At 42.4% G+C, this 25,756-nt stretch overlaps 1 protein-coding gene across 1 annotated transcript in view; it reads left to right on the plus strand.

Annotated features, from left to right (window-relative positions):
* Positions 1-95: 95 nt before the first annotated feature.
* Positions 96-25,756, plus strand: part of LOC137369163 (prominin-1-A-like) — a 67,420-nt gene continuing 41,759 nt past the window's right edge. Inside the window, exons 1-12 of the mRNA XM_068029965.1 lie at positions 96-138; positions 230-346; positions 1,037-1,254; positions 7,252-7,326; positions 11,114-11,177; positions 13,766-13,925; positions 15,151-15,303; positions 15,458-15,581; positions 16,169-16,272; positions 17,282-17,363; positions 20,582-20,728; positions 22,900-22,971. Coding sequence (XP_067886066.1) covers positions 96-138; positions 230-346; positions 1,037-1,254; positions 7,252-7,326; positions 11,114-11,177; positions 13,766-13,925; positions 15,151-15,303; positions 15,458-15,581; positions 16,169-16,272; positions 17,282-17,363; positions 20,582-20,728; positions 22,900-22,971 — 1,359 coding nt within the window. The remainder of the gene's footprint in view (positions 139-229; positions 347-1,036; positions 1,255-7,251; positions 7,327-11,113; positions 11,178-13,765; positions 13,926-15,150; positions 15,304-15,457; positions 15,582-16,168; positions 16,273-17,281; positions 17,364-20,581; positions 20,729-22,899; positions 22,972-25,756) is intronic.

Raw genomic sequence — 25,756 nt, forward strand, 5'->3', positions numbered from 1 at the left:
TGAAGTTCTGCCCTCAATACGTGTCACTGTGCTTGGGTGATGTGTCTGCCATAGCTGAATAGCTGTAGGTCCGTGGAGGCTGGAGAGGTGTGCGCATGGCTGACATGATTGGAAGATGTGTACGGATGTGCAAGGAGGGTAGATGAGGGTAAATTTAACCTGTGTAGAAGATACTGCTGCCACTTAGTCACGAAGAGGGGCATTACAACAACAACTTGCATTTATATAGCACCTTTAAAGAGTAAAACATATCAAGGTGCTTCACAGGAGTGTTATCAAACAAAATTTGACACCAAACCATGTAAGGAGATATTGGAGATAGAAGACCAAAAGCTTGGTTACAGGGGTAAGTTTTAAGGAACGGTTTAAAGAAGGAGGCAGCTAAAGAGGCGGAGGCTTTCCAGAGCTTCGGCCTAGACGGCTGAAGGCACGGTTGCAAATTGTCGAATAATTAAAATCAGAGATGCGTAAGAGATCAAAATTAGAGGAGTGTCGAAATCTCAGACCATTGTAGCCTGGAGACGATTACAGAGACAGGGAAGGTTGAAGCCATGAAAGGATTTGAAAATGAGGATGAGACTCTTAAAATCGAGGCATTGCTGGAGTGGGAGCCAATGTAGGCCAACGAGCGCAAGGGTGATGAGTGAACAGGACTTGGTATGAGTTAGGATATAGGTAGCCGAGTTTTTCAAAGAGTTCCAGTTTATGGAGGGTGGAAAATAGGAGACAAGTCAGAAGAGTATTAGACTAGTCAAGACTAGAGGTTAAGCTAGGCATAGATGAAGGTTTCAGTAGCAGATGAGCTGGGGCAATGTTAGTGTCTAGTCTTGCAACTATGTTCATTTTATACAGTACAAAAAGATACTTTAAATGTTTCATAACTTCAAGTAGAAACTAAACATTATTTTCTATCCGAGAAGGACTTGCAGAATGCAAAGTTGAAATATGGTGGGTTCTGTCCAGCCAGCTGACATCCAAAGTAAACTTTATACTGGATAGTAAATAGGATAATTTTTGATTAACCCTCTATCTGCAGTTATCGTAGAAACCAAGGAAGTTTTAGAGAACGTGACAGCCTCACGTCAAACTTTAGACAACACAACCAGCAAACTTCAAGCAAACTTGACTGATGTACGAACAAATCTCAATAACACATTGAATGATGCAGCTTGCAGAGTACCTGAAACTGTTGCATATTGTGATGACATAAGGAATTCACTGGACTCTCTCAATATAAATGCAAACTTTAGCCAGGTAAGACATGCTTTGTTTAAGTCCACTTTCTCTCCTCATCCTTCCCCCACCCAATAACATGTTCAGGTTATAGTTTATAGCTTAAATTTCTCCTTGCCCACTCCCTTCCCCCCCCCCCCCCCCCCCCGCCACTACTATTTAAGAGATTACAATAGTGCTTCTCATAGATTGTTCATTTACCAACTGAGCATAAGCAAAACAACTCATCAAAAATTCAAAAATGAGGACTCCTGGAAATTTTTTAATAAATGTTGCTAAAAATTAATTTTTTCTGCCCTTTATCCCATTACCAATCTGCAAATATTGTTCATGGAGGTAAAACAATATGTTAACAGTCTGAATTAGTTAAATTAGAAGGTAGCACCTGCAGCCTTTGTTACTGTAAACATAATTGTATGTGTCGCTGTTGACTTTATAACACTTCCCATCTAAATCTAGATTGCAATTAAATTACAGTTCACAAAACTCAGTACTGTTTTAAAATTATTTTTTATGTATGCATTACAAAAATATTCAGAACTGTGTATTCTTAAACAGAAATGAGATCTGCTCAATTCCTTTCTCCTTCGCATTTTACTTGCTACGTTTTCCAATTGTTAAGCAATCATTTGGGTCATAATGGCACTTGCTGCTGACCTTGAAGAAAGCTGCCCACAAAGATCTAGCCAATCACATTGAAGAATTCTCACAGTTGTTCTGGACTGGTGGTAAGAAGGGGTGTGGGTGGTTCCCACTGTTCACCTCCCAACTGACCGCAATTGTGTTTTGCTTAAAATGATGAGTTAGCCCCTGAGTGTTTTACTTGCCAAATAAACAGACAAATTACATGTTTTCTTGTAGGTTTAAAGCAGAGGGTTAGCTATTTATTGGACTATATTCCCCAAAATGTTTGCAATGCCACTCATGCACGCGTGCACTCTTGTATGCACTCTCGCATGCACTCTCGAGAAGATAGATAGAAGGTATGGGTAAGAGTTCAAGGTGTGGTAGATGTTCGTGGTTTACAGTAAACCAGTTGAATCTTCTAAGTCTCTTTTAACGGTGTAGGCCTGGGTTTTGTCGTCTTGAACTTCTTGAGGTGTTGTAGATTTCTTTTGGTTAAGATTTCAGTTCTCTGCTGCACCAACTTGGAGCTGGCCTCATCCATGGTTCTTGCAGTGGCAGGAATCTGTCTGGCAGGCCAGCCAATGCAACCAGCAACACAGTGTATGTGCACATCAGCAATCTCCTGTACGCTGCCTCATTGAGGTCCTCATCTGAGTCTTCTGCTAAAGAACTTGTCTGCAACCTTGCCCTTCAGTGAGTTGGCAAGTGAGCTATCCTTTCCCCTTGGCCTGGTTGCAGTTCACTTGTGCCCGGATGACTCACTCAGTACAGATCCCAACTCTACATTTGCCTTCAAGGTATGTGCAGAGGTTGTATCTGAGCTGGTGGCTGTGAGTGTCAGAGCAAGTGATGGGGCTTCTTCGTTAGTGCTGTGCTATTGCTCTCTCTCTTCCTCCTTGGGTTGCTGTGGCTGGCCAGGCAATAGTCCTTGGATGTCTGAAAGCAGGAAATCAGAAGGGGAAGGTTGGTATGAGAGAAGCAAGGTGGGGTGGGAAGCAAGAGGCCCATTGTCACACTATCAGCTTGCTCATCATGCCAGATAGCAAGATTAGAGTGTGCTGGAGTTGAGAAGAGGCATAAGGCAGGAATATGCCATCATTCTCAATGTTCTCAGTGATGCCGGATGTCACGGGTTGTATCGCAGCCAGCCCAATAATGCTGAGAGCCATCTCCTCCATAGGCTCAGGAGATGCAGGTGTCCTTGTTCCCTGCCTGTTCTGCCCTGCTCCCTTCTATTGTGTGCCATCTTGTCCTGCAAAAGGGAGAGGGCAGAATGTCAGTAATGGTATAGCATTGTGTTTGGGTGATGTGCATGCCATAGCTGAAGTTATGTGGAGGCAGCAAGAAGTAGGTATGAAACTGGTAGCATTGGCAGGTGTGTGAAGGTGAGGTGGAGTTGTGATGAAACATAGGTATAATAGGCTTAATTAGGTAGAATTTAGATATAGCTAATACATTATACCTTTTAGAATTAAAGATTGAATAAATGGTCAGTTTTCAAGACTCACTGAAATTCCCCTTTAAGAAGAAGGCTTATGTTAGGATGAGACGTGAAGGCTCAGTTAGGGCGCTTGAGAGTTACAAGCTAGCCAGGAAGGATCTAAAGGGAGAACTAAGAAGAGCAAGGAGAGGACACGAGAAGTCATTGGCAGATAGGATCAAGGAAAACCCTAAGGCTTTCTATAGATATATCAGGAATAAAAGAATGACTAGAGTTAGATTAGGGCCAATCAAGGATAGTAGTGGGAAGTTGTGTGTGGAATCAGAGGAGATAGGGGAAGCGTTAAATGAATATTTTTCGTCAGTATTTATAGTAGAGAAAGAAAATGTTGTCGAGGAGAATACTGAGATTCAGGCTACTAGGCTAGATGGGATTGAGGTTCACAAGGAGGAGGTGTTATCAATTTTGGAAAGTGTGAAAATAGATAAGTCCCCTGGGCCAGATGGAATTTATCCTAGGATTCTCTGGGAAGCCAGGGAGGAGATTGCAGAGCCTTTGTCCTTGATCTTTATGTCGTCATTGTCGACAGGAATAGTGCCGGAAGACTGGAGGATAGCAAATGTTGTCCCCTTGTTCAAAAAGGGGAGTGGAGACAGCCCTGGTAATTATAGACTTGTGAGCCTTACTTCGGTTGTGGGTAAAATGTTGGAAAAGGTTATAAGAGACCGGATTTATAATCATCTTGAAAAGAATAAGTTCATTAGCGATAGTCAGCACGGTTTTGTGAAGGGTAGGTCGTGCCTCACAAACCTTATTGAGTTTTTCGAAAAGGTGACCAAACAGGTGGATGAGGGTAAAGCAGTGGATGTGGTGTATATGGATTTCAGTAAGGCATTTGATAAGGTTCCCCACGGTAGGCTATTGCAGAAAATACGGAAGTATGGGGTTGAAGGTGATTTAGAGCTTTGGATCAGAAATTGGCTAGCTGAAAGAAGACAGAGGGTGGTGGTTGATGGCAAATGTTCATCCTGGAGTTTAGTTACTAGTGGTGTACCGCAAGGATCTGTTTTGGGGCCACTGCTGTTTGTCATCTTTATAAATGACCTGGAAGAGGGTGTAGAAGGGTGAGTTAGTAAATTTGCGGATGACACGAAGGTCGGTGGAGTTGTGGATAGTGCCGTAGGATGTCGTAAGGTACAGAGGGACATAGATAGGCTGCAGAGCTGGGCTGAGAGATGGCAAATGGAGTTTAATGCGGAGAAGTGTGAGGTGATTCACTTTGGAAGGAGTAACAGGAATGCAGAGTACTGGGCTAATGGGAAGATTCTTGGTAGTGTAGATGAACAGAGAGATCTTGGTGTCCAGGTACATAAATCCCTGAAAGATGCTACCCAGGTTAATAGGGCTGTTAAGAAGGCATATGGTGTGTTAGTTTTTATTAGTAGGGGGATCGAGTTTCGGAGCCACGAGGTCATGCTGTAGCTGTACAAAACTCTGGTGAGACCGCACCTGGAGTATTGCGTGCAGTTCTGGTTACCGCATTATAGGAAGGATGTGGAAGCTTTGGAAAGGGTGCAGAGGAGATTTACTAGGATGTTGCCTGGTATGGAGGGAAGATCTTACGAGGAAAGGCTGAGGGACTTGAGGTTGTTTTCGTTGGAGAGAAGGAGGAGGAGAGGTGACTTAATAGAGACATATAAGATAATCAGAGGGTTAGATAGGGTGGATAGTGGGAGTCTTTTTCCTCGGATGGTGATGGCAAACACGAGGGGACATAGCTTTAAGTTGAGGGGTGATAGAGATAGTACGGATGTTAGAGGTAGTTTCTTTACTCAGAGAATAGTAGGGGCGTAGAACACCCTGCCTGCAACAGTAGTAGACTCGCCAACTTTAAGGGCATTTAAGTGGTCATTGGATAGACATATGGATGAAAATGGAATAGTGTAGGTCAGATGGTTTCACAGGTCGGCGCAACATCGAGGGCCGAAGGGCCTGTACTGCGCTGTAATGTTCTAATGTTCTAAAAAGTTGAAGTGTAGAATTAGCAGCAGAGCTGCTGCTTCTTGTTTAGGCTAGATCTTTCCACAGCCCCTGGCTGGACTGCCTTCTCTGTGATGTTGTTGTGATCTGTCCTCTCTCTCTCCAGAGGGTTACCGTTTAAAGGCCAAAATCCATCACATTAGAGTTTATGTTAGTTGCCGCATGGCCTTCTCCCCTGGTCTGACCACACAATGGACCAGAATGTGGAATCCATGGCTATCTATTAATGTTTGATTGGATACTGTTCTGTTATGATTTGTCTACTTCACACCTTCTTTGTCTCAAAAGGAAACCATTCAATTTGAGAATGTCTCTTGATGTTTCCAGGATGGGTGTAGTCGACACCCCTTAGTCTGGAATGTATCCTTTTGTCTTTTCGAGATAGTGAGACAGTTTGAATATACAGGCCAGGTCATCGGACCGTCGTTGGCCATCTTGCAGCACATTCACTTTTCCTTTTTTTAAAAGTGGACCTTTTCAAAGAGTCTACATTGAATAAAGTTCTTATCCTAAAGGTAGGCATACGATATGTCATTACTGGGCGTGACACAGTCAACAAACCACAAAGTAAAAACCACTGATTATCCTTCACCGTTAAATCATTTTACAGACAGCAAAATAAAGATTGAGGCATGCATGTGGGATTAAGGTAGAAGCTGAAATATCAAACTTTAAAAAAAAATAAAAATCTATGGAATGTTCCTATAATGGAAACATTTGGCTTTCCACAAACATTAGCTTTTCAGGGCCAGAGAGATTGTTCATTAAGAATTATGAATTATGCAGTATGCCGTTTAAAAATGCCGTTTATACTTCATTCAATACAGTGTAACTTTTTCAACGGTTTTTACAGTGGGACTGATAGCTTAAAAGTGGAAGTTCACACAAATTCAAGTAATTTCTAAAGGTTTCCATCTGCGGGGTCTGCAGCAATGCACCCTTTGAAGGAGTGGGAAATCACTGACAGCAACTTTTGGATTTCAGTGTTTGACTGCCTATGTGGAAAAAAATCAGAAGCAGCTGTCAGTTTCACAGTTGTAATGATGGCACATTCTGACAGTTTCACTGTCATTACAACTGCAAAATCCAGGGGCTGAATTTTACCGACCACCCGACGTCAGGGGTCGTGATACTGGGGGGCCTGTAAAATGCTTCCGGGAGAAGCTCACCACGGGCCTCGACGCCAGGAAAGTCTGGTCCCAAATTGCTGGCGGCGGCGAAGCCGTATGGCGGCCCCCCCTCTCCCACTGCTGCTTGTGAGGGGAGCAGAATTTCAATATGTTAATCAATGCAAATTAATGAATTGATGCCTTACCTGCTGCCGCCGGCCGTCCCGCTCCAATATTCCAGTCAGTTGACTGGACTCCCATGCCTTTGGATCTCCGTCTGGAGATCCGATGCAGGACACTGGTGGGGAGGTGGGAGGAGGCAAGTTTTCAAGATGGGGGGGAATGGAGTGGGGTAAAATGTTTTTGATTGGTCTAGGGGGTGGTAGGAAGAGGTAAAGTTCATAGTTTATTAACTTGGGTGGGGGAAGGTCGGGATCGCAAGGTAAGTTTTTTTTTCTTGAGGTGGGAGCTGGTGAAGAGGGCAAGTAATAATGTTTAAGGCAGTTGGGGAGGCAGTGGGAGAGGGTCGCGATAGCTTTATTAACTTTTTACAATCAGGTTTCTTCAAAAATTTAAATTACAATGAAGGGCTGAAAGTCCTTTAAAACTGGCATCTGTGCCTGCGCAATGGACAGGGACAGACCGCCCACTTCCTCCCACGTCTTCAGGGGAGCTGTCTGCCATGGCCATGTAAATGAGCCACCGCTTTTAATATCGTGGCGGCTCTACGGAGTGTATACGGGCTGCTGTTTTATTTTACGGCCCAGGCCTTTTTGAACCACCTGAAATTATGTTTTTCAGTTACAAGATGTTGACTCTGAACTCGCCAAAGTGAATGATGTGCTGAAAACTGACTTTGAAGGCTTGATTCAGAAGGTAAGCAATGCTTTTTTCACTTGGGACCTTTAAAATTCCAATTATGTTATGCTGTCACCTCTGGATTTCTACCGGGTATTGCTCTTAATGCTGTTACTTTTAACTAAATTCTGAAGGGTTGATTGTTACTACAGTATTGAAAATTGCATTCTACATGACAGATGCTGTGATTTATATGGTGCCAATTTTCGAGTAATATTTAAAGGACGAAAGATGAATTTTGTGTTCCAAAGACTCTGTATCATTTGGGTGTGTTTTCTTTGATTATAAAGACTGATAATCTCTTTAGATGACCTTCAATTTCTTTAAGGGAATTTGCTGCACGCGAACTTGGAAACGGCTGTGATTGACTAGGAAAAATTCTGTAAAACTATAGAGTGGTGGAGATGTTAAGGTCATGGTAGCGAGTCCAGGGTTAGTGAAGGACAGTTTAGGGGATGTTCAAATCTGCAGGTTTTTTAGTAGCTGCGTCTTGTGCGCTCAGAGAAGTATGGAATAGAGTTCCATCAAAAGCAGTTAATACTGTTATTTAACTACTTTATAAAAAAAAAAGGCTGGATGAATTAAGAATGGAGCTGAGGCCAAATAATTTACACTAGTGGATTGTGACTAATGGCATGTGTAGAGTGTTGCTGGTTGGGGTTGAATAGTCAGGGTATTATAACACTTGATCAATGTCTTAACGTTCAATTTGTTTATCTCTCTGAGAGGCCATAAAAGAGCTGAGCCTGAACATCTTGTAGGTTTTCCTTGTGATCTATCACCTCCTTTGGATATTGTGAAAAACCTATAACAATAAATTATATATTGCTGAATAAAGAGACATGCTGTCGAAGCTTTTCGCCTTGCACTCATCAGAACAGGCACAAGAATGCCAAATTTCATAGGGAGCAACAATTTATACTGCATGATTGGTTGGTCTAGTCAAGGCGTTGCCATGGAGAATGGACCAGGGAACTATTCTCCCCCATGCTTTTATTTAATTCAAAAAAGGCACAATGTCTACACAGGACAGGTCCCTGCAAATGAACATGTGTAACTTCTAGCAAGCGCAAGTGATCCACATTGCAAGCCCAACTGACAATCTTAAATTGGTTGTTAGTGTAATTCTTGGTACACTCGATTGTTCTTTAAGTGCTGTCCAATTGCGGAATCGCATCTAATGTTAAACATTGTATTCTGAGTTTTGCAAGGTTTTGGCATTTAGAAATAAACTATTTCTGGTTCAGTACTTGGTTGTGTCCTGTTTGTTTAATATTTTTTGTATATGCTATGCATATATGTGATAAATATGCATGTCTGCTAATGTATAATCTGTATGCTGCTAGTGGATTTGATTTATGTTAATTTTAATGCAGACGTGCACATTTGTTTTAATGGTAATAAGTGGAAAATAATGTTGCGTCTTACATTCTGGTTGCTCCATTTACATGAAAATTTAATCACAGTTAATGAGTGGAACTCTGATTTGAATAATTTCCAGAGCTCCCCCCCCATTTACATACAAGCCTCTTGCAGAATTCCCCCTTTCACACACCAGTCCCTTGGACACTCAGCATAGCGGCAGTGGCTGCTGTCAACCCACTTCCCCTGTGCTGCTCTGGTTAGGTTACCTGCCCTTTCACAGCTCCGAGGACTCTTGTCTTGGTGGCGCCAGCTTTTCAAAGTCGCAAAATTGAAAGCACGTGAGTGCTGCATGTCAACCAGAAAATTGAGAAACCTTTGTTGAATTTCAGTGAATTAGATTCAAATTTATTTAAAGCAGCATTTACAACATTTAAATGACAATGTTGATGCGTCGGAGCATCAGTATCGCCACAGTACTTCCCCGCCTCCAACGAAATTGGCACACTGTGGTATGGCGCCATGTTTCGTGGCTGACAGCTCCGTGGGGATTCTCCACCCCCCACGCCACCGAACCCACCTCCAACAAGAGAACAAAATGCAGCCCTAAGTGTCACACAAAATCCATATCATGCAACAATTATTAATTGAAGGATATCAAACAAATCTTCTATTCCTTTCCCCCTTTCTCTAACAAATACCCAGTCAAACATTGGTTTGGGAGTTACCATGCATGTTTGGGGTTTCAATAGAATGGCTAAGTTATCTTGCCTTGGACTGTCCCACATACCCCATCCCCCATCTGAATGATAGTTGATCGTTAGCGAGGCCACATCTGTTCACAGCAATATTGTGGTGCAACAGTGTTTCACAATCCTTCAGTCTGATTGGTTAAGGAGATGTTCAGTTGCTTGTCCTGTTCACTCATGTCCTAGATGCCCAGTTCCCTCACTGCAATGTTTTCAGCTCCCACTTTCACCAATTTCCCACACAAAAAAATGTAAAATCTTAAACGTGCAAGGGAAAATCTTAACTAATGGCAAATACTGTAGTTTCACTCCTTCAGAAAATTACTGTACAATACGTCTTGCATTCTTCACCACCATGTCTCTTTCTCATCTCTCTGCAAAGAGAGTTTATACCAGTACCTGAGATGGCAGTCAGGTAACCTGTGCTATCTGTTAGTGGCTGTACAAGAGTACCATACAGTGATCTAAACTGTCTTACCTCTGCTCAGCTTCAAGAAGTAACCTAGTTTAAAGCAGAACATATGGAAATTGTATTAAAACTTAGTGTTGTCTTGTGCTAGTACATCAATGCAGTATTTCACACCATTGAACAATTACAGTAAAGGTATATTTAAAAAAAAATAAAAACATCTGTGAGCTTCCATGCTCTTCAGGGTGAGAATGTATTGGCAGCTAATGTCAATATGAAGCACTTTCAGGTTAATAGTCGTACAGCTAGTTGCATGGAGAAATCTTCCCCATTCAAGCCCAACAAAATGCTCAGCAGACCACATCCTACAGAGCCAATGCGAATCTCATAATTTTCCACACCAGCCATCTGCTTTAATTTCTGCATTTAATTTGTGTATAAATTTGGTTTATGCTTAAACAATGAGTAAACAATGATCGGAGTGAGATAGCTAATTTATGCTAAGTCATGCCTAGCTTTGTGGTAGCCATTAGGAAATGATGTAAAACTGACAACATGTAGTTCATAAAATATCTCCTTTGAGACTGAAAAGACATTCATTCATCAGTCAGAAGAGGATGACCCAGGTGAACTAATAATAATGAACTTAGTTGAATTATCATCATAGAATTATACAAGGCAGAAGGAGGTCATTCAGCCCATCATGCCTGTGCTGGCTTTTTGAAAGAGCTATTCAATTAGTCCCACTCACCTCTTTCCCTATAGCCTTGCAAATTTCTCCTTTTTCAGGAAAAATCCAATTCCCTTTTTAAAGTGTTTTTCATATTTATTCCTTCTTGGAATTTGTACTTCGCTGGCAAGACCAGCATTTATTGTCCATTCTTAATTGTCTTTGAGAAGGGGTGCTGTGCTGCTGCCATGAACTGCTGTAGTCTTTCCAATGAGGGTACTGTCTCAGTGCTGTTAGGTAGGGAGTTCTAGCCATGGTGAAGGAATGACCGTTATATTTACAGATTAGATTGGTGTGTGACTTGGAAAACTCAGGTATGTCTTGTCCAAACTGGTTTTGAATCTGCTTCCACCAACCTTTCAAGTGGTGAATCCCAGATTGTAATGATTCATGGTTTTTTTTCTTTTCAGATTCTCCTTATTTCTCCACTGGATTTTTTGCCAATGATAAATTTTATCGTCATTATTTTTGCTGGAGCTACTGAGGATAAAATAAAAAAAAAAATCTGTTTGCACTGTTGGTTCATATGTTAATAATCTACTTCTATAATTTTAGGGACATTCAGCATTTAACAATACTCCAGAAGTGCTTCAGAATGAAACCAAATCCTTTACATCAGGTACAGCTATAGAAAAATCCTCTGTGTTTTTGATTTTGTGCATAAATTTCTTTTTCTTAAATAAACAATAGCTTAACTGTTAGCTTGCTGAAAGAGAAATGTGTGCATGCAGAAGAGTGCGAAGTTTTAGAATTGTTTTTCAATTCATTTATACTGAACCTTTTTTCTGGTGTGTTTCTCTTGTTTACAACAACATCTTCTCAATTTTGCAGCACTTCCTTGTAAGTTTAAGCAAAATCTAAGCACAGTATGTAAATACAATAACATAGTGTGCCTTTTTGTGTGTTTTTCCTGTAATGCACCAGAGTTTTCTAATCTCAGCAATCTATTTGCAGAAGCTACAATAATTCTTTTTTATGTTCTGAAAAACTGAATTTCTACTGAATTTAAAATGTTAGTCACTGTCCATTTGTGATGGCAAACTAATCCCTATACTCTGTATAAAGCTCTTTCACTGGGCTGAATTTTTACAGCTTCAAAAACAGCACAGTGCAGGCGCAAGATGTGCACTGGGGAGCCGTTGCGATATTTTTGCGTGGTGGCTCATTAACATGGAGGGGGTGGAATGCCCGCCCCCGATTATGTAGAGGAGGTAGGCGCTCCGTCCATGGCAACAGCGCCCGGTGCCCAGTGCCATCGCGCAGGCGTGGCGCCATTTTTAAAGGGCTTAAAGTCCTTCAGTTAGATTTAAATTTTTAAAGGTCATGTCTCCAAAAAATAAGATTTATAATTTAAATATGACTTTGAATCCCCTTTTCCACCCCGCAATGAGTACTCAATATATAAATTGCCCCCTCCCCCCAAAATAAACTTTTATTCCGATCCCGAACTTTATTAACGTTGAGCCTCATGGGAGAGACTAGAACTAGGGGATGCAGTTTAAGAAATAAGGGGTTGTCCATTTAAGATGGAGATGAGGAGAAATTTTTTCTCTGATGGTTGAGTCTTTGAAACACTCTTCCCTAGAGAGCGGTGGAGGCAGGATCATTGAATATTTTTAAGGCAGAGGTAGATTAGTTCTTGACTAATGAGAGTCAAAGTTTGTCGGGGGTAGACAAGAAAGTGGAGTCGAAGCCACAATTAGATCAGCCATGATCTTATTAAATGGCGCAGCAGACTCAAAGGGGCCAAATGGCCTACTCCTGCTCCTAATTCCTATGTTCGTATGACCAATTCCATAGAAGCCTTACATAAATGCTCACTGGCATTGTCTCATTGTGTTGGTAATGTATTAGCTTGTGTTTACTATGCACTTTTGCTGTTATGGAGTCATAGAGTCGTACAGCATAGAAACAGGCCCTTCGGCCCACCGCGTCCATGCCGACCATAATGCCTATCTATACTAATCCCACCTGCCTGCATTAATTCCATATGCCTCTGTGCCTTTCTCATTCAAGTACCTGTCCAGATGCCTCTTAAATGTTGCTGCTGTTACTGCCTCCACCATCTCTTCTGGCAGCTCATTCCAGATACCCACTATTCTCTGAGAAAAATTTACCCCTTTGATCCCCTTTAAGCCTCCTCCCTCTCACTTTAAATCTATGCTCTCTAGTTTTAGTCACCCATACCATGGGAAACAGACTCTGGTTATCTACCCTATCTATGCCTCTCATAATTTTATATACCTCTATCATGTCCCCTCTCAGTCTCCTTCGCTCCAGGGAAAACAGCCCCAGTCTATCCAATCTCTCTTTATAACTCAAGCCCTCCAAACCAGGCAACATCCTTGTGAATCTTTTCTGCACCCTCTCTAGCTTAATCACATCTTTCCTGTAGTGCGGTGACCAGAACTGCACACAGTACTCCAAATGCGGCCTAACCAACATTATGTACAACTGTAACATGACGTCCCAACTCTTGTACTCAGTGCCTCAGCCGACGAAGGCAAGCATGCCATACGCCTCCTTCACCACCCTGTCTACCTGTGTTGCCACTTTCAGGGAACTATGTACTTGCACCCCAAGGTCTCTGCTCAACAACACTCCCCAGGGCCCTGCCATTCACTGAATATGTCCTGCCCTGGTTTAACTTCCCAAAATGCATCACTTTGCACTTGTCTGCGCTAAATTCCATTTGCCAATCCCTTGCCCACTTTCCCAGTTTATCTATATCCTGTTGTAACCTTAGACAACCTTCTTCACTGTCCATTATACCACCAATTTTGGTGTCATCTGCAAACTTACTAATCATGCCCTGTACATTCACATCCAAGTCATTAATATATATGACAAACAACAGAGGACCCAGCACCGATCCCTGTGGCACACCACTGGTCAGCGGCCTCCAATCTGAAAAACATCCCTCCACTGCCACCCTCTGCCTCCTGTCACCAAGCCAATTTTGTATCTAATTTGCTAGCTCACCCTGGATCCCATGTATTCGAACCTTCTGGACCAGTCTTGTTTTAAAAAAAAAAGTGTATACTTGTACATGGCAATAAAAAGATGTGCTCTTTATCATGGTGCATAGTGCATTTTTGTGAGCCTGTTCCATCTGTTTCAGTCAACAGTTATAACAGAATTGACACAGTTAACGAAGTGTGCACACATGTAGCTGTGCAGATTTGTATTATTTGTCCTTTGTTTCAGATGTAAAGAGTGTACTAAGTGAAGCTGAAGAGATCATTTCAAGTTTGAGCAAGGAGCCTATTATTCACGATATGCTCAATACTTTTACTGCATATCTCAATCAGGGTCAGAGATACTTTCTTGAGTACCTTCCATATTTGGAAAAATATGATTTCTACAGGTAGGTTTTTTCTTTCAAGCTTACCTTTAATACAATAGCATCAACATATTCATTATAAGATTCCAACATTGACATTTTTTTGAAAAAGCTTAAACATAATTAAAACATGCATTTTGGAAGATCTAATGCAAGTGGAAAGTGTACAGTAAATGGCAGAACCCTTAGGAGTATTGACAGGCAGAGAGATCTGGGCGTACAGGTCCACAGGTCACTGAAAGTGGCAACGCAGGTGGATAAGGTAGTCAAGAAGGCATACGGCATGCTTGCCTTCCTTCATCGGTCGGGGCATAGAGTATAAAAATAGGCAAGTCATGCTGCAGCTGTACAGAACCTTAGTTCGGCCACACTTAGAATATTGCGTGCAATTCTGGTCGCCACACTACCAGAAGGACGTGGAGGCTTTGGAGAGGGTACAGAAGAGGTTTACCAGGATGTTGCCTGGTCTGGAGGGCATTAGCTATGAGGAGAGGTTGGATAAACTCTGATTGTTTTCACTGGAACGACGGAGGTGGAGGGGCGACATGATAGAGGTTTACAAAGTTATAAGCAGCATGGACAGAGTGGATAGTCAGAAGCTTTTTCTCAGGGTGGAAGAGTCAGTTACTAGGGGACATAGGGTTAAGGTGAGAGGGGCAAAGTTTAGAGGGGATGTGCGAGGCAAGTTCTTTACACAGAGGGTGGTGAGTGCCTGGAACTTGTTGCCGGGGGAGGTGGTGGAAGCAGGTACCATAGAGACGTTTAAGAGGCATCTTGACAAATACATGAATAGGATGGGAATAGAGGGATATGGACCCCGGAAGTGCAGAAGATTTTAGTTTAGGCAGGCATCAAGATCGGCGCAGGCTTGGAGGGCCGAATGGCTTGTTGCTGTGCTGTACTGTTCATTGTTCTTATAATTATTTGCAAAATGTTTTGCACCTTATTTTGATAACTTAAACCTATCTTATAAGTTTCCAAATGTATTTGTTGCTCAATGAGAGAGGAATCAAGTGTATCATATTATTGTTTCAGTATCACAAGGTTTCAAATAAAACAGAAGTAACCAAGGATCAGTATGCGTTTAGATTTACTTACAGTCCCACTAAATGACTTGCACCACTCTACACAGGTTTTAAAACTGGACATTGCCCGATCTCCATTTTGTTCAGTTTTAAGCATTTGCAATGAAAGCTTATTTCTGCAGCAATTAAAAACAAGTGATTTCAGCATATGTGTCCTTTTATAGATGGCTTGCCAGTGTTGCACTCTGCTGTTCAGTGGTACTTATCCTTGCTTTCAACTATCTGGGTTTGCTTTGTGGATCCTGTGGCTTTGACCAACATGCTTCTCCAACCACAAGAGGCTGTGTATCAAACACTGGAGGCAACTTTCTTTTAGCGTAATAACTTATTATGACAAAATATTTCAAATACTGCAGTCCCAGAGCTTGACAAATGCATGTAATGTGTAACTTTTGGGGTAACAGCATTCATTACAATGTGAATTTTGAAATTCTATAAACATATTTAAAATCTAATTGTCATTTCTTTCAGTGGAGTTGGGGTCAGCTTCATCTTCTCCTGGCTTTTGATGCTGGTAGTTTTGGCCACTTTCATTGCAGGTGGAAATGTAGAAAAACTCGCTTGTCAATCTTTAAAAGACAACAGTTTATTTAAGGTAAAGTAAAAGAGCTTTGTAAAGATGGAATTTCCGATTTTATTCACTTTTGCTATTTTTTGCAAAATTTGAGGCCCTTTTATTAGAAAATTATATATTTAGGCCTTAAAATCTCTTTGCTCCACCCATTTCTCTACCACTCTTGGGTCCTGGGGGTGGTTGGGGAAGCAGGGGCGGCCCTCAATCCTGTGCCCGATTGTCAGGCACCCCTCTCCCCACCCCCCCCCCTTCCCCCCCCCCACCCCCGGGCGCAGAGCGGCTGACAACTTTCAGCGGGCAGCCTTTTCCGGCTCCAGGACGCCTACTTGCCACAGGTAAAATCTCCGTGGAGGCGGGCGAAGGCCCTTAAGTGGCCGTTAATTGGAAACTTAAGGGCCTTGATTGACCTGGGGCGGGCGGCCTGTTTTCCGCCCCGCCGTCCTACAAAAAGTAGGGCGGGAGCGGGTCAGGGAGGCCTCCCGCTCCATTTTACACCATTCCCCCGCCACCATCCGACTCGCTGGGGTGGCGTAATACTCTGGCCACGATGTCTGGAAAATCAGTGTTCTTGTGTTTTTCTCTAAATCTGTTATTTTTGTACATTTAAGGTTCTGGATACTCCCTATTTGTTGAACTCACAATGGAAACATTTCCTTTCTGGGTTTCTGCTTTCTGAACTCAACATAAACCTCACTTTTCAGAGTGTATACAGGTCAGATACTACAGTCTATTGCTAGCTTATAATGCTTGTTTTGAGGGAAAAAAATACTTTGCTCCCATTTTTCTCCTTGCCACCTTCTCTAAAAGGTGTAGACTTGGCAGGGGTAGGGATCCAGGTTTGTCATGTGCCTGTTCTTCACATGTGAGATTGGACAATATGCTTTGGCAGGCTATTCAATAGTAGAGGATATTGTAGCCAATCCCAATTCTGTCTTGGTACAGTACCTCCATATGTAAGGATCACTAAACATTGACCAGGAGTGCAACTCCAGATGATTTTTTTTTCTCCAATTAACTCAAACCAAACTTGGGAAATCTGAAGCTATTGGCTGTGCCTCCCTTTGCCACCCCAGGATTACTGAATCAGAAAACCTCATGTCAAGGTGCTGATAAAGCCATTAAAAGTGCCTTTGGCACAGAAGGGCACTGACTCCTGGATGAAGAAATCAGCAATTTCTCCAGTATCTTCTTGGGGTCTTTCAACTTAGCTGGGTTGCTTCTGTCAGTTGTGAAGCACTTTGGGACATGTTTCTACATTAAAGGTGTTAAAAGAAAGTTGTTGTTGGATGGCTTGGTGTTGGAAATATTAAAAAAGTGTAACATTTACATAGGGGAAAATGGACACTTTTGTGCCAGATCTAACTAGTTATCTGTAGCAGTATTAACTAATTGCATCCAAGGACTATATTAGTGTATTTACTATTGTTTTTTTCCCATAAGGCACTATTTCGGAAGGGGCACTATTGAGGAGCTCTATCCCATATGGTTTCAATTCTATAGCTTTTTTACTCCTTCAAATTTGTATGACATTGAAGTGGAAATATTATTTTACCACTCTTTTCCACTATGCCATCCATCTTAATAGATCAAATGCAGCAGCGTACACCTCAAGAATGATAACTGTTACCCATACTATTTCACAGCCATTTATGTGTGTCATATATATTATAGAAAGCAGTTGAGGTGTGAGCACTAAATCAGCTTTTCTTAATTTTATACAGCAAATGCCGCAAAAATGAAGGAGTATATTCAGCTTTTCAGCTACAACATTTATTCAACGTTGACAGTGTAAAACTCAGTAGAGTAAGTAAAAATATTGGCGTCATCTCTGGGCAAAATAATTTATAGATGGCAGAATCTTCTCCATTTAGTCCCTGCCAGAATGGCAGGACCATTTTTGGATTGGGAACCCGATATACGAATGGCCGAGCTTTCAGAGGCTCTTTCCCAGAGCAATGACAGCCTCCCGTTTCCAGGCTCCCCAGGGCAGGTGTGATGGCACATCTATTCTGTCAAAGGAAGGATATCTAATTAAAGGGAACATGACATGAGTTACAATGGTTCTCTAGCACTTGGATCTTTGAGGCTGAGGCAACCACAGGAATGGAAAGGACACCTGGGAAGGTTATCCGTGCCCTCACTTCCACCCCCCCCACCCCCCCCCCCCCCACCCCAGGTCTTTCACTCTCCTGGAGGCCCTGTTGCGGGATCTGAGTGGCTACATTGAGGTGCACTCTCTCCAGTACGGGAGGCAGATGGACACTCTCTCCAAATGAGTAGGCGTGGACGGAAGTGGCTTAGGAAGTCAGCAGAAGAAATGTCCTTCCAAACTGGAGACAGTGCACCAAGAGTATCCAGACCTTGGGATGATATGGCAGGTGAGTAGCATAACACATTCAGGTACCAACCCAAAACCCTGACTTGCTCAGCATTTCTCCTGCAAAGCACTCCTCAGGTCAACACAGCTTGCAGCTGCACTCATTCCTCTGCAGGCACCTCATATCCCCATCCGAACAGCCAATAACCCTTACTCAACTTCAGCCTCCTGCCCTCTGCACCCGTGCCTCACAATCACTTTCCACATGAGCCTTTACAGGTACTCGCATCTCTCTGAGTTCTTCCTTGAAGGAGAAGAGAGGGCGCAACTTGGCAAAAAGCAGGGGCCTGGGAAGTGGCTCTCCAGTGACAGGCACCTTGTCAGAGGTGGCCCTCCAGTAACTGGCACCTTGTCGGCCACTGGCAGTGTGTGCCCACCTGGTACACTGGTAAGGAGGTCTTGTTCGAGGAGACTGCAGATGTCAGCAGTGACGTGCCGTGAGAGTCTGAGCCTCCTGAGGCACTGGTGCTCAGACATCTCACCTCCTTCCACCTGAATCTCTGTGTCCATCCCTTTTGCCCTGTGGAGAGGCAGATCCCTGAGAAGAAGGCAGCTGGTGCTGATTCTGCTGCTGCTGCTGGAGCTGATGGTGGTAGTGTGGCTTCTTCTCTTGCCCCTCAGCAGAGGTGGAAGGTGGAACTTCATAATCTGCTACCATACTATGGTGAAGGCTGGCAGCAGGGAAATGCAGCATAAGGTAGGTGAAGTGTCTTCCAAGAAGTTGCAGTCACATGTCAAGCATTGAAAGTACACTCTCTGCGAGTGCTTTGACCAGCAGTCTGTCAATGACCATGGCCGCAGCTCTTCAGTGTAACTGATCAAAGCCTTGACAGTTTCACTGAAGAAGCTGTTCCCACTTTGTCTCACCTTGCTATGGTCAATCAGGCAAGTACACAGCGTGGAAGCCATATACTCTTGGCAAAGAAGGAATTCGTGGATAAAAAAGCTTTTAGTTGCATTTTTAATTGGCTCAGTTGTTTTCCCGCCAGACCCAAGGGTTGGGGGGGGGGCGGGGGGCGGGGTCGCTGAGTGGGGAAGTCCTCACTGGACTCACAGCTCAGAGTCTGCCCCAGGGAAAGCTAGAAAAGGGCGGGATGATGTCGGGATCCCGACCCGGAGTCAATTTCAGGGACTTTACTACCCCACATGCACTGGAACCTGCCTCCACTTGGCTGGAAAAATTCTGCTTGGTTTCCTTTATTTAGCAATTCTTCAAAGAATATTTCAGGACGTTGAAAAGAGATGATGAGCTTTGTGGTTGTGGAGATAAAGGCATCAAAACCTTGTGTTTTTAAAAAATCTTTTGTTGCCTTTCCACACCTTATGTTGCAGTTTTTGCTGTTGGTGAAATGGGGTTCGGACTTTATATGGAGCAAAAGGTTGTCTAACACAAGATGTTCTGTGCTAGCTCCATTGAGAATATTTCATCTTGCCTCTTAGGATTGATTCTTCTACATTTCACTTATATGTTAAATAGGGCTGCTTTGATACTAGGTGGCAGCTAGTGCACAATAACAACTACAGCCAGATTTTCTTTTACTTAAATTTGTTTTTTGGTTTTCCAATAAGGAAGTGATAGACTTTCATTCAGCACCCTGCAACCATAAACTGCTATGATCAGTAACTCAGCAAGTGGTAAACGCAAGCCTATCTTACCATTGCAGCACTTGAGGCGAGAAACACTTCTTCACAACTGAATTGTTGACCAGAGACCTGTATTTTTTTACGTTTGTTTTCCTGCATCAATCTGGAAAAGGGGGTGGTGGGGGGTGGGGTGCTGCTGTGGGGATGCGATTAGATTAAATGCTTTCCATAGATTGCCTACGAAGAAGTATTTTCGAAGTGAATTTTAAAATGGCCTTTTTCTCTTACTTTGTCCACCCGTGACTGCATTTATTTACTTGAGGGTTTCATTGACTATGACAATATGCCTCAGGTTTCGACACTTGGTGAAGTAAACTGTGTTCGTGTCAACATAATTAAACTTGTTTTCAGTTTCAAAACACTTAATTGAGTGATTGAAATTTATGTTGACCATGCAGTTTTAAATTAGGATTTGTAAAAGGAACATGGGCCTTGATTTTAATTCCTAATTCCTGCACCAGAAAATAAGCACCATGCATACCTCAATCAATTTTCTCAAATGCACAGCAGCCAAACCAGCTATGCTGGGAAGTTGTGGGCCACTGTCAGCCTGTGCTTACTCCATCCCCTCAGTCATACTTTAGACCATTAACCAGTATCACAACTAGCCAATCAAATTTAGAACGACTCATTTTTTAAGATAATACATCACAACAGTTTGCAGAAACACTTAATTTAATACCTTGATCGACATGATAAAAGCTCTGGAAATGCATGAATGTATACTATGTTCAACTTGCAACATAATGTAGCAGAGATTGTCAACTGTAGCTGGGCCAAATACCTGAAGCTCAAAATGTTCATTTTTGGAATGTTTTTGCTTAGTAGCAGTTTGGGAGATACGATGCCTGTCTCGACAAAGCAAGGACAGTGTACATAGACATTGATTATGTGACTGCAGCTTTCAATAGTGTAAGATTTTTTATGTGAACAGATCAAAAATTATGGGATCTGTGAAAGAAGTTCAAATTTACTTTTTATGGCAATAATTATTTTTCAGCATTCAACGTATCTGACCGACAAAATCAGAAATATTGATGTGAACTTAAGTACTATAGTAATACTGGATGACGAGGCAAAAAAGAGCCTTCATGATTTCGCTGACAGTGGCATTGACCAAATTAATTATACTGCCTACTTCATTGAGGTAATACTTTTTAATTCTTTTACTTTCCTAGGCGATAAAACATGGTACCAGCTAGAAAATATTGTTTTCCTTGAATTGCATACATTTTTTAATCAAATCTCCTAATTATGCTATCTTGAAATTATAAACAATTCCATCTTACCTGATGTCAGTGACATTGCTATTCAAATGAATTACAGGTAGAGCTGATGGTGCCGCTAGTTTTTTTTAAAGTGATGTTAAAATATCATCTACTGAATCCAAAGACTTAATTTAATTTTAAGCGTTCACCTAACCAATAGGGTTTTAGTTAAAGATTGTTTCATATCCAAGGAAGCTATCTATTAAAAATAAAATAATCTCTTCTTTCACACCTGTAAAATTAATGCCTCAAATATAAAGTTCTCTGCCTCTGCATCTATCCTATATAGTCATGCCACACTGTATCTCTGTAACCTCCTTGTGCACTGCAACCACCCAAATTCACCTTTCCTCTGATTTTGTCTGCTGTATATCTCCCACCTCTTTGCCAAACCATTGGTGCCACTCCTTCTGTGATGTAGGTCCCAAGCTCTGTAATTTCTTTCCTAAGCCCCTCTGCTCCTCTCACTCCTTTTTAAGACCCACCTCTTTGACCAAGTTATTAGTTGCCCCTGTTAGTATTTCTTCCTTTCGCTTAGCATCCATCTTTTTCCCTTACACCTCTTTATAGGCCTTTTCTTTTAATCATATACAATCCTTAACTTCCTTTGTTAGCCACGCTTGGCTGCCTTTACTTTTGGGGTTTTTGTGCCTTGAAGGAATGTATAGTTGGTGTAAACTATGTAATATTTCTTTAAAGACTATCCATTGCCTATGTACTGTCATACCTTTTAATGTATTTTTCCAATCCACCTCAGCAAATTTGCCCTTCATACCGTCATAATTTCTTTTGTTCAAATTTAACACCCTGGCATGAGATTGAACTACCTCAATTTCAACCATAATGTAAGATTCTATCATATTATGGTCACTCCTCCCTAAAGTTTTTTTACAAGATTATTAGTTAGCCCCATCTCATTACATAATGCTAGATCTAAAATAGCCTGTTCTCTAGTCAGTTCCTCAACATACTGCTTTAGAAAACCATCCCTAGCACACTCCAGAAACTCGTCCTCTGCAGCATTAGTGCTCATTAGGTTTACCTGGTCTATGTGCTGATTAAAGTCACCTGTGATTACTGTATTACCCATGCTACATGCTTCTCTAATCTCCAGATTAATACCATGCCCCACACTACCATTACTGTTTGGTAGCCTCTCAACAACTCCTACCTATGTTTGCTGCGCCTTGCTGTTTCTTAGCTCCACCCAAACGTTTTGTTCTTCCGATCTGAGATCCTCTCTTACTAAAGTACTGATCCCATCCCTTATTATCAGTGCAACACCACCTCCTTTTCCTTTTTGCCTGTCCTTCCTAAATGTCAGATATCCTTGAATATTCAGTTCCTAGTCTTGGTCACCCTGGAGCCATGTTTCCATAATGGCAATGAGATCATACCCATTTACCTCTATTTGGGCCTTTAAATCATCTACCTTGTTGCGAATGCTGCGTGCATTCAGGTAGAGTGCCCTTAACTTTGTTGTCTTGACATTATTCTGGATTCTAAGCCGAGTTGATGCTGTCCTTTGTTTCGCCTGCCTTCTAATGTCGCTTGCTACTTTTCTACCTCCTATTACCAGCTTTACTTCCTTCCAATTTGAGCTACCCCTCAGGTTCCCATCCCCCTGACAAGCTAGTTTAAACCCTCCCCAACAGAACGAGCAAATCTCCCTGCATTCAGTCTTTCTTAAAATGAGCTCAGATGCTGAGTATTCTGGTGATCTCCGACTTTTTGTGAAACTGATTTTAAAATCACCATGTTCCCCTGCTCAAAAAGGCATTGTGATTTTTCCTACTTGAATGAAACATGCGTTGGTACCTGTGACCTATACTAGATAGTGGAGTAGAATTCCAGAGTAGATTATAATTCGTTTATATGGAAGACATGTAAAACTCAAGAAATGAGCTCTTAAATCTTCTATGCCACACAACTTTATATAACTCCCATAGTGTAACTTACCATCAAGCAGACATCATTGCTTTTCTGCAAGTGTGCATTTTAGCACTATCCAATAAATTCACTTCAATGTTTATTTTTCTTAAATGTTCAGCTCAAGAAAAGTGTGACTATGGTGGATCTTCGCACATTTGCAAATGATCTAGAGGCTAAAGCAAATGCATTGGTAAGTTTTGAACTTGGAAGCTGGCCACATACAACTGGGGAGAGACAGCAGGGAGAGGGAGAGAGGTGCTCGTTGTTGTACATGCACATAGAGGCACTCTCGCAGATTCTTGTGGTTTATTTATTTGACACCTAAACTGACAAACTTCAAATTAAAATTAATTGTGATGCAATTAACCTAATTTTTTTCAGTCTGTTTAACAATTCTTTATGTAGCTGACTTTGTTCATCTGAATTTCATAATTTGTGCATGTAAATTTTCCATGTGAATAATTTTTTTTCATTTGGTGAAACTACATTTTATAGAGTAGTATATGTATATCCTGACATCATTCGTATTACCTTGGGCCTGTTCCAGAAAGTACTGATTTGTGACTGCTTTTATGCCATTCAGGAGCAAAGCTTTGTTTCTTTATTACAGCAGAGGCTTGTGGATTCTTAAATAAACATTCCAAATGTCAATACTATGCTATAAAGCAAAATGTAATTCTGATTAAGTAATACAACTGCGTGAACACTTGCTGAAAAATTCATTCCATGTTGATTCCCAATGGTGATATTTGATTACCTGCTTATGGTTTTTGTAAAATGCCTATTGTGGTTGCAAACTAATCATGCATTGAGAAAAGAAAATATTCATGGGATGTGGGTGTCGCTGGCTAGGTCAGCATTTATTGCCCATTCCTAATTACCCTTGAGAAGGTGGTGGTGAGCTGCCTTCTTGAACTACTGCACTCCACAGTGCTGTTAGGAAGGCAGTTCCAGGATTTTGACCCAGCAACAGTGAAGGAACGGTGATATCGTTGCAAGTCAGGACGGTGTGTGACTTGGAGGGGAGCTTGCAGTCGTTGGTGTTCCCATGCATTGTCCTTCTAGGTGCTGGAGGTTGCAGGTTTGGAAGGTGCTGTCTAAGGAGCCTTGGTGCGTCGCTGCGGTGCATCTTGTAGCTGGTATTTACTGCTGTTACTGTGCATCGGTGGTGGAGGGAGTGAATGTTTGTGGGTGGGGTGTCAATCAAGCAGGCTGCTTTGTCCTGGATGGTATCGAGCTTCCTGAGTGTTGTTGGAGCTGCACCCATCCAAGCAAGTGGACAGTATTCCATCAAACTCCTGACTTGTGCCTTGTGGATGGTGGACTGGCTTTGGGGAGTCAGGAGGTGAGTTACTCGCCACAGGATTCCTAGCCTCTGACCTGCTCTTGTAGCCATGATATTGATATGGCTACTCCAGTTCAGTTTCTGGTCAATGGTAACTCACAGGACGCTGACAGTGGGAGATTCAGCGATCGTAATGCCATTGAATGTCATGGGGAGATGGTTAGATCCTCTCTTAGTTTGAGATGGTCATTGGCTGGCACTTGTGTGGCACAAATGTTACTTGCCATTTATCAGCCCAAGCCTGGATATTGTCCAGGTCTTGCTATATTTCTACACGGACTGCTTCAGTATCTGAGGAGTCGCGAATGGTGCTGAACATTGTGCAATCATCTGCAAACATCCCCACTTCTGACCTTATGATTGAAGGAGGATGAAGCAGCTGAAGATAGTTGGACCTAGGACACTACCCTGAGGAACTCCTGCAGTGATGTACTGGAGCTGAGATGACCGATCTCCAAGAACTACAATCATCTTCCTTTGCGCTAGGTATGACTCCAACCAGTGGAGAGTTTTCCCCCGATTTCCCGTTGACTCTCGTTTTGCTAGGGCTCCTTGATGCCATACTCGGTTTGGTGTTAAGGGCAGTCACTCTCACCTCACCATGAGTTCAGCTCTTTTGTCCATGTCCATCTACTGATTCCTCTTTATCTACCCTACGAGTTACATCTTCAAAAAACTCTTTTAATAAATTGTCAAACACAATTTCCCTTTTGTAAAACCATGTTGACTTTGTCTGTTTTTCTAAGTGCATTGTTAAAGTTCCTTAATAGATTCCAGCAGTTTCTTGATGACTAATGTCCAGTTAACTAGCCTGTTGTTCCTATTTTCTCGCTCCCTCCTTTCGAGGAGTGTTACATTTGTGAACTTCCAATCTGTTGAGACCATTCTTAGGGAGCCGTGCCCCAATCAATTCAGTTGCAACCCATCTCAACGCCCCCCCCCCCACCCCCCGAACCCCAGTGGGGGCAATGTCATGCATTTACGGGACCCCCTTTAGTAAATGTGAGGTGAGGATAGAGCAGGTTTGATGGGTGAATGGCTTCTCCAGTGAGGTGGGTAGTTCAAAAACAGTTAAGAGAGAATTGGATAGATATTTGAGAGGAAGTTGGATGGCCACTTGAGAGAAATAGACTTGCACGGCTAAGGAGATCGAACTGGGTAGTGGGACTGACAGCATAGCTCCGTGGTGCACTGGTATGGACTTGATGGGCCTAATGGCCTCCTTCTGTGCCGTAAATGTCTCTGTGTTTGAACCAAGGCTGTAATGAGGTCAGGAGCTGAGTGGTCCTGGCAGAACCCAAACTGAGCGTCACTGAGCAGGTTATAGCTAAGCAAGTGCCACTTGATGGAACTGAGACGACACTTTCCATCACTTTACTGATGATCAAGAGTAGACTGATCGGGTGGTAATGGGCCGGGTTGGATTTATTCTGCTTTATGTGTATAGGACATACCTGGAAATTTTCCACATTGCCTGGTAGATGCCAGTGTTGTAGCTGTACTGGAACAGGTTGGCTAGGGGCGTGGCAAGTTCTGGAGCACAAGTCTTCAGTTCTATTGCTAGAATGTTGTCAGGGCCCCATAACCTTTGCAGTATTCAGTGCCTTCAGTCGTTTCTTGAATTGGCTGA

Source organism: Heterodontus francisci, chromosome 1 (assembly GCF_036365525.1).
Source record: "Heterodontus francisci isolate sHetFra1 chromosome 1, sHetFra1.hap1, whole genome shotgun sequence".
Classification (NCBI taxonomy): domain Eukaryota; kingdom Metazoa; phylum Chordata; class Chondrichthyes; order Heterodontiformes; family Heterodontidae; genus Heterodontus; species Heterodontus francisci.